The sequence below is a fragment of the Bidens hawaiensis genome, unplaced genomic scaffold, assembly GCF_021521415.1.
Source record: "Bidens hawaiensis isolate Kalapana, Puna unplaced genomic scaffold, B.hawaiensis_p1.1 tig00419556_1, whole genome shotgun sequence".
NCBI classification, from domain to species: domain Eukaryota; kingdom Viridiplantae; phylum Streptophyta; class Magnoliopsida; order Asterales; family Asteraceae; genus Bidens; species Bidens hawaiensis.
In genome coordinates this window covers 25337-37523 of record NW_027504901.1, presented here as the reverse complement: position 1 = coordinate 37523, position 12187 = coordinate 25337, and the positions used below count along the sequence as shown (strand labels likewise).

The following is a 12187-nucleotide window of genomic DNA, read 5'->3' as shown; positions in this document are numbered from 1 at the left end:
ACCAATACTGCTAACAGGCGTAGCCGCCTGAGTCATCGCCTCGGGTAGGTTGACCAAACCTACCTTCATGGGTCCAGAGCTGCTCCCTCCCGCTCCACTCTGGAATGCGGTAGCATCCACGCCTGCACGAAGACAAGATATATAAGTATAATGGCGGAAAGATATGCAGTTAAGATAAAGGAAGTTTATACTTACGAGTCCTCTTGAGCTTGAAGGTGCGAACAGGCGGGGACGAAGCCGATGGAGCCGGCCTCTTCACGCCGGTCACCGTCGCTGTACTGGGCTGCCCGGAGGTGACAGCTGTCTCAACCTCCGGAACAGTGGTCTCACCACCACCAGGGTTCCCCGCCGCCTCTTCACTCTCGGTCTCCGACTCAGACCGGTTCCCCTGATCGGCAGTTGAGGCGACCTTCGCCTTGCCCTTCCTGCCAGCAGCCTTCTTCTTCCGCGCGAGGAAAGGACCATCTGCGGATTCCTCATCAGAAGATGACAAGATTAGAGGAATTTCAGCAGAGGTTTGAGCATTGAGAGGGCGAGGGTTGAATAATCTTTTACCTGGTCGCGTGGCGCTCAGTATCTCGTGGCCTGGCGGGTAGGCCTCCACAAACCGATCCGCCGTCTGTTCAAGGATGGGCAACTCGTTCTCGTCAAGAGCACAAGTACCCAGCCGAGCGGGACCACCAGCCTCCCGCGGATGCAGGAGCGATCGCAAGTCATTCCCCTCTGAAATAAAAAGAGAAACAGTTAGAAGAAACCTTAAATCAGCAAAGAAGACGGAGCATACCGTAAGGGATAAAGTTCAAACCGTATTCGAGGACGATGGGAATCTATGGCGCCTCTGCCCCAGCATCCTTCCACACCCGGCTCATCCCGAGCATCACCATACCGGACTCCGCAAAGCGGTAAACCGGAGTCTGGATCCGGGAGATCTTGGAGAACCATTCCGCCTCTTGGTAGTTGGAAGCGTGAAGGCTGGGGAGTGTTCTCCCGTTCTTAAATGTCATCGCTATGGGGACGACACGGGCAGAGATGTAAAAGAACTCCCGCTTCCAAGACCGAAGACTGCGCTCGGTAGCGCAGATCTTCAAACCCTTGATCCGGGTAACCAGGGTGTACCAGCCTTGGATGCATATCCAGGAGTAGAAGATCATCAGGCGGTCGACATGGGGCTCCACGCCAAGAATGAGGCACACCCATTCAAAATGGCGGATCTTGGCGATCGCCATTGGGTGTACCTTCGTCAGGTATACACCGTGTCTCTCCAAAACACGGTATACAAACTTCGTCAATGGGAACCTGAGATTTCCATAGACGAAGAAGGCAGCATATACCCCTATTTTGCCCTTGGGGCATCATACACTGTCTGGTGAGGCTCAGGAAACTCAGGCTCGAACGGCTCGAGCATGAACTTCCTAACGATGTACTGATAAAGCTCGGTGGTAAGAGCGCACTGGCATTCGCCAGCAGTGCTCTTATCATCCTTATCAGACGTAGACGTCGGATTCTCGACGTACACGTCAGACTCCTCGGCGGTAGCTTCTGGATCGTGAGTAGAAGACATGTTTTGGAGGTAAAGAAGAACGATTTCAGGAGAATGCTCGACAGAAAGTTAGAGTATTCGCCGGAAATCGTTTAGAAGAAGAAGAGAGAAGTGAAAGTGTGGATTAAGATGAACCCTCTCCCCCTTTATATACTCATCGCAATGAATGCGATGAATTTAATGCGGGGGAGAGAGAAAAACGAAGGTGCAATGAAACTATGACACGTGGAAAAAGCAAGCTGGCAACAGCTGTTGACAGGACGCGCGCCGTAAAATCCGCACCCACGCGCTCGAAAAATCGCGCCTACGCGCCTGAAAAAGCGTCTGGAATGACCATATACTGTCACGTCGTCATAACTTCCTGCACGTCCTGGAACTGTCAGAAGAAACCGTCGGACACTAACGTCCCTTCAACAGTTTGGACTGTTCTTATCCTTTCACCAACTCTTCGAATTTCAAAGAAATTCAAAAAGATTCAAACATTGGACTGGGGGGACTTGAAGAGGTAGGTCCCAGCAGAGCCCAGTTGGACCCGCAAGACTCACCTTGAAGAGGGACGTCTGCGCAAGGACCAACTGGTCCCGCAGGACCCATCATGCTCAGAGATGAAGACCTTACGCGCAGTACGCCAGCTGTTCCCGCAGGAAAAGCCTCCCAATGGTGAATTACCCCGCCTGTTCCCGCAGCTGCGGATACAAGCCATCAGGGAAGGCTACCCGCACTAATAGCAAGGCTACACGCACAAGGCACTAACTCAATAATTCAGTGTCACTTGAAGGAATGAGCAAGGCGGGAATACTCCCGCCCAAATGAGCCAGTCCGTACGCTTCTGGAAGGTCTTTTGTACTATACCTGCCAAGGTATGGACAAAATAGACAAGATCTGACCAGAGCAGCCCATGAACCAATCACAGGGTGACAGCTCATCGACAACAGTACGAGGAGGAGCGCACTCTAGTACAAAATGTCACTATCAGCCGCTGCCTACTCACCAACCCTTGTCGTGGCACGTACATAGCCTGCAGTTGGTGGAAAAGGAACAGTACACAGCCGGTGGAAAAGGAATAGTACATAGCCGGCGGAAAAGGAACAGTACACAGCCGGCCTTGTCACTATCAGCCACTGCCTACCCACCAACCAGCATGGCACGTGCGTAGCCTACAGTTGGTAGAAAAGGAATATTATACAGCTGGCTGTACCTGCTTGGAAACCTACCTTCGGCTATAAATACCCCAACACCTTGGAACGGTATGATCATCTTACCTTCACTAGCTATTTCTCTCAATATACACTTATATTCAGAGCAATCTAGTCTGATTCTCACGCCGGAGGGTGGTCACAAGGAGGACCCCCCCCCCTCTCAGTGACGAGCTCACGGTGTTTGTTTTGCAGGTCACCTGAAGAACATCCATCTCTGCCGGACCTAACCCTCGTGGGAAACATTACTTAGCCCCTAGATTATCCGTAATCTGCCCGGGGTCACTTAGTGTTTCTTCAGTATTTCTTGTAAATTGTTTTTATTATGCAGATTTTTCAAAAAGCAACGCGAACCTGAATCATCAAGGGTGGTGAGCCTACCATGCACAGTCATATTTCAAGGTGAAGTTAACAAACAACATGCCAGGTGACATGTATGATTCAACCAGTGACAAAAGCATGTTGGTAGAAGAGTCTGACGCATCATTAGTCCATGTGTGGTTATAACCACACATGGTGGTGGGGCCACCATAAATAATAGGATTTCAAGGAGACGTCAACAAACAATACGTCATATGACATGTATCATCAGGCAAACATGTTGGTAGAATCGTCCAATGCAACATTAAACCAAATGTAGTTATTGTTCCAATATTCTAATAGTTGTTTAACCTAAGTGTTAACAAGTTAGGAAAAAGTAAACAAACTTACTTAGAAACACTATAATTCCTTCTAAAACCTTTAGATACTTTATCATCACTCGATTCCTCCTTAGTACTACCTTATCGTATGCATCAGCTTTGTTTCATACCTACCCCAAGAAGGCATTCTACCACGCGTGTGTGTGTAGGAAGGTCGACTATATAAGCTAAAGGACTACGATAATAAGACAAACCATAAGCTATTAGATTCAATCCCCATTGGGATCAAATAAGGAATTCTGCCATGAATAAGATGGTGATTTTGTAAACAAATTTACTTCAGGCATCTCGATTTATTTGAAAGCGGAAAAAGAAATATAGGGTTCCATACCTAGATAAACATTTGAATCGCCCATGAATCTTAATGTCAATTTTTGTATGTGTTAGATATATCTTTCTAATAGCTTTTAGAATGCATACTTTTCAAAAAGTAACAAGAATTTGAATCATCAAAGAGATTTCAAGGTGACATCAACAAACAACACGTCATTGGGCATGCATGTATCCTCGAACCAACTATTGGCAAATATTGATGGAATCGTTCAAAGAGTCATTAGTCCAAGTGTAGCTACTTCTCTTAGTATTTTAACATCCTTTTAACCCCAAGTGTCAACATGCCATGAAAAAGTAAATAAACAAACTTAGAGACACTACAATTCTTTGTAAAAGTTTTAAATACTTTAGAGTATTTCCAACCCATACCTAAATTTATGTGAGAAGAGTTTGTAAATTATAGGATGGGTTTTTAAGTGGTTGTGAGTGTAAATTAAAGGGTGAAGAGAAAAAAATGTTGTGATTTTTGTAAATAAATTTAGGAAAACTTTGTTTATCCCTATATATTTTTTAATATTTGTTGAATTGATTATATGTAGAGGAAAGAGAAAACTGTAATGATAAATGAATAAAATAATATTATTTAATTGAACATGAGAGAGAAATGAAGTGTTTTGTAATGTAATTATAGAGATGGAGATGGAGATGGAGGATGGGCTAGGAATACTCTTATTATTGCTTAATTTCTCCTTAGGTAGTACGCTATATGATTTACACTTATGTTTGATATTTGTTTCTAGTCACATTTAGAAGCACACTTATCAAAAAGTAACATGAATTCAAATCATCAAGTGTGGTGGGTTGGACAATGCATAGTAGTATTTCAAGGTAACGTCAACAACAACACATCCTCTACATGTCTCATCAGACCAACAAGGGGCAAAAACATGTTGATAGAATTTTCCAATGCATCGTTGGTCAATGTGTAGTTATTATTCCAGCATTGTAGTATCTTTTTAAACCAAATGTCAATATGATATGAATAAAGGGTAATTATAAACCTACAAGAGTCGTCATAACTTTTGGAATCAACAGCTGGCACAAACATGTTGGTAGAATCATACGGTGCATGATTTATATTTCTTTCTAGTCGATTTTCGAATGCACACTTTGCAATAAGCAACACGAATGCGAACCAATAAGGGTGGTGAGCCCAATATAATATTTCAAGATGACGTAGACAAACAAAACGCCATTTGATATATCATCTCGGCCCAACAACTGGCAAATATATGTTGGTAGAATACTAAGTTCTCAAGATGACGTTGACAAACAAAACGTCATTTGACATATCCTACAGGACCAACAACCAACATATATATGTTGGTAGAATCGTATAACGCGTCATTTATATCTTTCTAATTGATTTTCGAATGTACACTTTCCAGGAAGCAACATGAATCTAAATTGATGGTGGTGGGGCCAACCATGTATAGTACGATTTCAAGATTATACCGACGAACAAAACGTTATTTGTCATAACTTCTCGGATCAACAACTGGCAAAAGCATGTTGGTATAATTGTACAATGCATGATCTGTATTTCTTTCTAGCCGGTTTAAAAATGCTCACTTTTTAGGAAGCAACGCGAATCTGAACCAATAAAGGTGGTGGGCCCAACCATGCATAGTAAGATTTCAAAATGATGTCGACAAACAAAATGTCATTTACCATATCTTCTCGGATCAATAATTGGCTAAAGAATGGTGATAGAATCGTACAATGCATGATCTATTTTACAATGTACACTTTTCAAAAAATAACACGAATTTGAATCAACAATTGGCGAAAGTATGTTGATAGAATCGTACAATGCATGATCTATTTTACAATGCCCACTTTTGGAGAAGCAAAACGAATATGAATCAACAAGGCTGGTGGGCTTGACAACGCATATTAAGATTTCAAGATGATGTCAACATACAAAACGTCATTTGATATATCTTCTAGCAAAAAAATATTAGTAGAATCGTACAATGAATCATAATCCATCTATATTTTGTGTTATAACACCTTAAACTCCAGTGCCACTATGCTTTCAAAACATTATTATTTTTCTGTGTTATAAATTTGCAAGTTGTAAATACTTATAAATGCCAACGTATCATCAATTGATTATTCGAGGAGTACGTCGTAGAAGTCCCTCATGTACCTAATCTAGTCATACAATACGCAACGTATAATATCCTCATAAAATAAGTTTTCTACGCATTTCTCATCCACCGTATCTTACACAACTCACATTTTTAAGATCATGATTAACGAAGCCATCGTCCCCTCTTCGTGTGTATCAACTGTCACGTGCCTCATGTCTTGCCTAACCAAACATATCCTTGTGGCAGTGACTCCTATCACAATCTCCGGATCGTTATCCTTCTTAAATCCCAAACGTGTATTCAATCACCTATATCACTTACCAAAAAGGCGATATCAATACAAACAACATACATTTAATTTAGCATTGTTTTAACTATTACTTGACCTCGTATTACTTATTCAAGAAAACTAAGCATTTTGAAGATATACAATTATACAAATGTTGTTGGGTGTGAATCAAGTATAACTACTTAAAATAGATAGATACCACCAAACAACACATATCCTTAATGTAGATAGAAGATAAGTATCAAAGTCCTCAACAAACACCCAGACGCGAATCCGAATCAGCAAAAACGGTGGTGGGCCCATAAATACGTCACTCGCTCCAACACACCCACAGAGATCTGTCGATGGCGGCGGAAGACAACAACGAGAGCTGCGGCAGCAGGGCGGTGGACTCGCCGGTGAACAGCCGGCAACGGCGGCAGAAACTCGAGGTGTATCACGACGTCGTTACGCGGTTGTATGACATGCATCATGAAGAAACCTTGCAGCCTGACTTTGAAGACCACTTGTGGAGTCACTTCAATCGTCTTCCTCCGAGGTCATACCTAATTTATTCTAGTGTTTCGAAATGGTGAATAATTCTGTCTAATTTAAGTTGATCGCACCAACGCAATTAATATCTTAGTTCTGTTGAATTCGTGTAATGCGTTTAATTGATGGTTAAAGTTGCGGTTTGTGATGAACAGATATGCACTGGATGTCAACGTCGAGAGAGCGGAGGATGTGATCGTGCATAAGAGAGTTTTGCAGATGGCAGAAGTTCCTGATAATAGACCTGCATTTGAAGTTCAGGTAAAAATCTGTTTGATTTTGGATTACATAGTTCATTTGGATCATCTTATTGGTTTAAGAACTTCATAATTCTGAAATTTTGTTGATTGAATTTAAGTTTTCGCCTTGTAATTTTGGTTTCAGATAGCGTGTATCATGTGTTTGAGTCGTTTCGTTACTAAAAAGTTATTTATTGGTAATACTTTTAACTGTTAACTTTTATACACTGAAAAGTCAGTTTTGTTCGATACTTCATTCAATGGTCAGATTTGAAAACTCCGAGACCCTTGCAGTCGACCGTTCAAATACTGGTTAACCGCATCAGATCACGTCACATGCGGATCACATGATGTGCACATCGTATGCAGCAGTGTGATGTCATCACAGCATCATGTGTTGCACGTATTTTGAAACCACGCATGCAATCGGGCTTGGGTAATTTATTAAGCATCAGATGACATGTATGTGTTCACTTATCGTTACATCGATTGGGTCAGTTACTTGATTCGAGAAGGTTGATGGTTAGGAAGTGTGTTATTAAATGATGTGAAAATACATATTTGTCTTTAAAATTTGTAAATTAAAGACTAAAAAAATATGAACATGTTTAAGGGACACATAAGCATTATGAGGGCATTTCCGAAATATTGGCCAGTTACTTTCTTGATTGTCTCTTAAATCTAGTGTTAAAATTTATTGTAGGTTCAACCAACCACAGAGGAGAACACACCTGATATGGACAATAATGAATCCTCAATGAAAGAAGATGCTGAAAGTCCTTTTGCTTACACTAGCCTATGCGGGTATTCACATAACAAAATTAACTGTCTTTATTTCTTTATTTGCTGATTCGCATTTGGTTCGTTTCTAACTTATTGGTCTTAATCTATCCAATGGTTTAAGATTGCACCCGCCTCCGTCTTTTGGTTCAACACAAAATCTTGAAGCACTTACACTTAATAGACATCATGACAGTTATACCTCCAATGATGCGAGTCCAAGTGCAGCATTTTCCAGGTAACCTATTTTCTACTCATAGAATTTTCTATCTTGAAAATGCTTTCTTAGTTTTGTATATTTTCTACTTCAAAAAAAAATATTATTGCTGAATTCTATGTTTCATAAATCTGCTTTCCGTTTTTATTGAACAGTTTTAAATACATAAAACAGTGTATGACAGCATAATAGGTTAACAAGGTTTACACAAATTAATAATTGTGTGTGCTTAACTTAATCTGGTTTGCTATATCGATTGTCAGCTTTTTTACTAAGTTTTTAGGATTTTCTCAAGTTGTTATTCTGAAATAATGACTCACAAAATGTACTTTTTAAATTTGGATAATGCAGGCCTATGCATGAGATTACATTTTCAACAAGAGACAAACCAAAAGTCCTAAGTCAGGTTATATTTTTTTCAATAACTAAGGGTGCGTTTGGTTTGCAAAATTATGAATAATCTTTGACTTTATCGTTTTTGCAGTTAACTTCTTTACTTTCTGAGCTTGGATTGAACATTCAAGAAGCACATGCTTTTTCCACCGCTGATGGCTTCTCATTGGATGTCTTTGTTGTAGATGGATGGCCTCATGATGTACGTCTTATTATTGTCTTTGTTTTAGAAATGGAAATTAAAGTTTTTCTCGATCTTGAAACATTTGTGTACTGATTTGTTTTGGAAACTTACAGGAAACCGAACATCTCAGATATGAATTAGCAACGAAGATCATGAACGCCGAGGTAATTCCTTGTAATATTAATATATTATGTTTGCAACTTCATATGTAATTTACAAGTTCTTTGCAGGGTGAAAAACAATATCCAGCCACTACTTCTAATAATAATAATCCAACTCCGTGCACCTCGATGCCTTCAAACGGTCATGTTAAAATACCGAATGATGGACTTGACGTATGGGAAATTGATGCTAACTTGTTGAAATTTGAAAATAAAGTCGCATCTGGTAGTTTTGGGGAGCTGTAAGGGTTTGAACTCTAAACTTTATTATCTAGAATCTGCAAAATGCTGTTGGCTTTGATATTTTGTAATTTTTTCAGATATAAAGGGTCATATTGTAGTCAAGAAGTGGCTATTAAAGTTCTTAAGCCGGAACGTATGGATTCAGATATGCTAAGAGAATTCTCTCAAGAAGTTTATATTTTGAGGTTTGTGTTGAGTTTTAGTTTTAACTTTCTTCAAGTTTATGCTTGCTAAGAGCATTCGTAAGGGTATTTAAGTCATTTTCAAAAATATTTCTTTTTTTAAAAAGATGGGCCTCACATATGAAACTCTATTATTTTGAAAATATCTGGTCTAAAGGTGTAATTGTTAAAAGGGATGTATCAAATTTGTAATTTGGCTAAACCGCTAAACTACAGGACCAACCGTGTAATTTTTTCTTTTTATTATTATGATAATTAAACTATAAGATTTAGTTTCCTATAGCTCTAATAAAGCTTCTTTAGTTGTACATAGATAATTAATCCCTTTTGTATCATTATATTGTATGTATTTGCTTTATTATCTCTGTTTGGATTATCAAAATGGTAGAAAATATTATTTACAGGAAGATTAGACACAAGAATGTTGTTCAATTCATTGGAGCATGCACCGAACCTTCAAGACTCTGCATTGTAACTGGTACAAATATTGATTTCTAATTCTTTTTGTTTTAAAATGTTTTATTTAAATACAAGAAATAATGTAACAATGAGTTCTTTTTTTTTCCCATCAGAGTTCATGGCACGCGGAAGCATATATAACTTCCTGCACCAGCAGAACGGTTCGTTTAAACTTCCTTTGTTACTTAAAATCGCGACTGACATATCCAAAGGCATGAGTTACCTTCACCAAAATAATATTATTCATCGAGACTTAAAAACTGCCAATCTTCTCATGGATGAGCACGAAGTAAGAATTACCAAACATCCTTGTTATTGTTATTGTTATTTTTGTGCATATTTCAAGTTCATTTAAAATATTATTTTTATTGATAGGTTGTGAAGGTTGCGGATTTTGGAGTGGCTCGGGTTCAGACTCAATCTGGAGTGATGACTGCGGAAACGGGAACGTATAGGTGGATGGCACCCGAGGTTAGTTGTAGTGAGAGAGTAGAGAGAGAGAGAGAGTAGTTTGTCTTCATTACTTGCGTTTCTGATAACTATTACAAACGAGACACTAGCTATCAATATAATGATATATAATCTGAATACATACAAGTAACTAACATGAGTTAGTTAGAAAAGACTAACTCATGGTCAATATGTCTAACGATCAACATTGCAACAAGTATATTATCTAACCTAAGGTTGTTAATAAGTCGAGTCGGCCAAGTTGAGCTCGTGCTCGACTCGGCTCGTTTATTTTAACGAGCTGAAAAGTTGAGCTCTAACCAAGGAAGTTAATTTTTCTTGTTTTTGTTTTATAATTGAAGGTTATTGAGCACAGACCATACGATCACAAGGCCGACGTGTTCAGTTTCGGGGTAGTGTTATGGGAGCTTCTAACAGGCGAAGTAAACGTCATCTATTTCGTATACGTTTGTGTATTAATTTTTCTTATATTTGCAATTTTTTCACAGATTCCCTATTCATGCTTAACCCCATTACAAGCAGCAGTTGGTGTAGTACAACATGTATGTTTGCCTCTAAAACTTAGAGCTCACAAAACGTGTCGTGATATGTTAAACGGGTAGTTTTTTTCTATGCAACATGTTTTAACACGTTTATTAAGCCCGGACAAGGTTCTTTTAACTAAACGTGTTATTTTACAAAACATTAAAGAATACATGATTAAATAAGCATTAATAAGACACATTTAGCATTAATAAGCAGGTTACACAACACGACACATTTAGCATGATTAAATGTAATCAGTGATTCAGTTCTCAATAAAATGAATGGCACGACAGGTTTATCAGGATCTACTACACAACGTTAAGAAGTAACAAGATACTATAAAAAGAAAGGCTATCAAAAATTACAATAACTTAAACTAAATAACACAATAAGTTAAATGTGTTTTCCTTGTCATCGTTTTTAGTCGCGTCAAACCTGTTTTTGACCTGAACCTATTTAAACCTATTTTTCGTTTCATAATCATAACTGAGTTGGATTACAGGGTTTATGACCTGCAATCCCTAAGGAGACTCATCCAAAACTCACTTAGTAATAATAAGTTGTTAACTGAGTTGGATTACAGGGTTTACGACCTGCAATCCCTAAGGAGACTCATCCAAAACTCACTGAGTTGCTCGAGAGCTGCTGGCACCATAACCCGACACTGAGACCCGACTTCACAGATATTCTAGAAAAACTAAAGCGTTTAGAAAAAGAGGTAAGCAGATTGTTAACCCTCTTCTGTCTTTCATTTATTAAAATTAAACAAATTTTAGAGTTAAGTGCCATTTTAGTACATGTGGTTTGTCTAATTACGCAACTTTAATACCGTGTGTGAATTATTTGCAAATGGCTACCTAACTTTTATAAAACTTGCAATTTCAGACGGAGTTAGAAAAATGTACTAAAATGACAAGTTTCAGAAAAGTGAGGTAGCCATTTGTAATAAATTCAGAAATGGTACTAAAGTTATCACAGGTACTAAAATGACAATTTTAAATATTATGTGAACAGGTCGGGAATGCGGGAGAGAGACGAAAAGGGAAATCGGTTAGTGGGTTTTTCTCGGGTATTAAGAAGGAGCATCACTAAACTAGCAGCAGGTACCGAGTGTTGATCCGAAAACACGTATTCGATTTTGTTTGTTGTTAATATGACTTGCGATTTAATTTTGTTTTGATGCAGATAAAAGATGAAGACTAAGTTAAGATGATTGGTTTTTTGGTCTTTTTTTTATCAATTCGGTTTAGTTGGAGATGACCTAGTGATCATCTAATGTTTTCTTTCTTTCTTTCTATTTTGTTACGTTTTGTTTTGTTTTGGCTTTTTTTTTATGTATATATGAAAAATGGTGTTGTGTAAAGTTAGGTGTTTGAAGTGAATTAGTAGTTTATAATTTTATATGTAACCACCACAATGCCAATTTTCACCATTATAGATTTATAGAATATAATATGGGAAATTTCCCAGAACAATCATGCTTTTCATAAATAGCCTATGACCAAACAAAATACTCAAACTAGCCAAAAAAATTTATTGACTTTGACTAAAGCTATTTCTGATTCGACTGAATTTTTGGACCTTCAAAATCACGTCACGTGTCAACCTTTTAATGGATCCGACTGGATTTCTTAAAATTCTGTCAGA

The 12187-nt window shown here is 38.7% G+C and overlaps 1 protein-coding gene across 1 annotated transcript; it reads left to right on the top strand.

Moving 5' to 3' along the window:
* Positions 1–6450: 6450 nt before the first annotated feature.
* Positions 6451–11926, top strand: LOC143609351 (serine/threonine-protein kinase STY17-like). Its single transcript, XM_077084122.1, has 17 exons — positions 6451–6693; positions 6842–6947; positions 7629–7729; positions 7830–7943; positions 8274–8328; positions 8407–8517; positions 8613–8663; positions 8730–8902; positions 8981–9088; positions 9490–9563; positions 9658–9833; positions 9920–10015; positions 10357–10437; positions 10504–10557; positions 11124–11258; positions 11555–11643; positions 11726–11926. The coding sequence occupies exons 1-16, from the start codon at positions 6500–6502 to the stop codon at positions 11630–11632; spliced, it is 1707 nt and encodes a 568-aa protein (XP_076940237.1). The 5' UTR covers positions 6451–6499; the 3' UTR covers positions 11633–11643; positions 11726–11926.
* Positions 11927–12187: the final 261 nt, after the last annotated feature.

What these genes read in the sequence shown, in the direction of transcription:
- LOC143609351 (XM_077084122.1), top strand. Translation starts at nt 6,500, where the DNA reads ATGGCGGCGGAAGACAACAACGAGAGCTGCGGCAGCAGGGCGGTGGAC. An exon ending in AACCAAAAGTCCTAAGTCAG is followed by an intron (nt 8,329 to 8,406) that starts GTTATATTTTTT and finishes TCGTTTTTGCAG; the next exon opens with TTAACTTCTTTACTTTCTGA. An exon ending in CGAAGATCATGAACGCCGAG is followed by an intron (nt 8,664 to 8,729) that starts GTAATTCCTTGT and finishes AGTTCTTTGCAG; the next exon opens with GGTGAAAAACAATATCCAGC.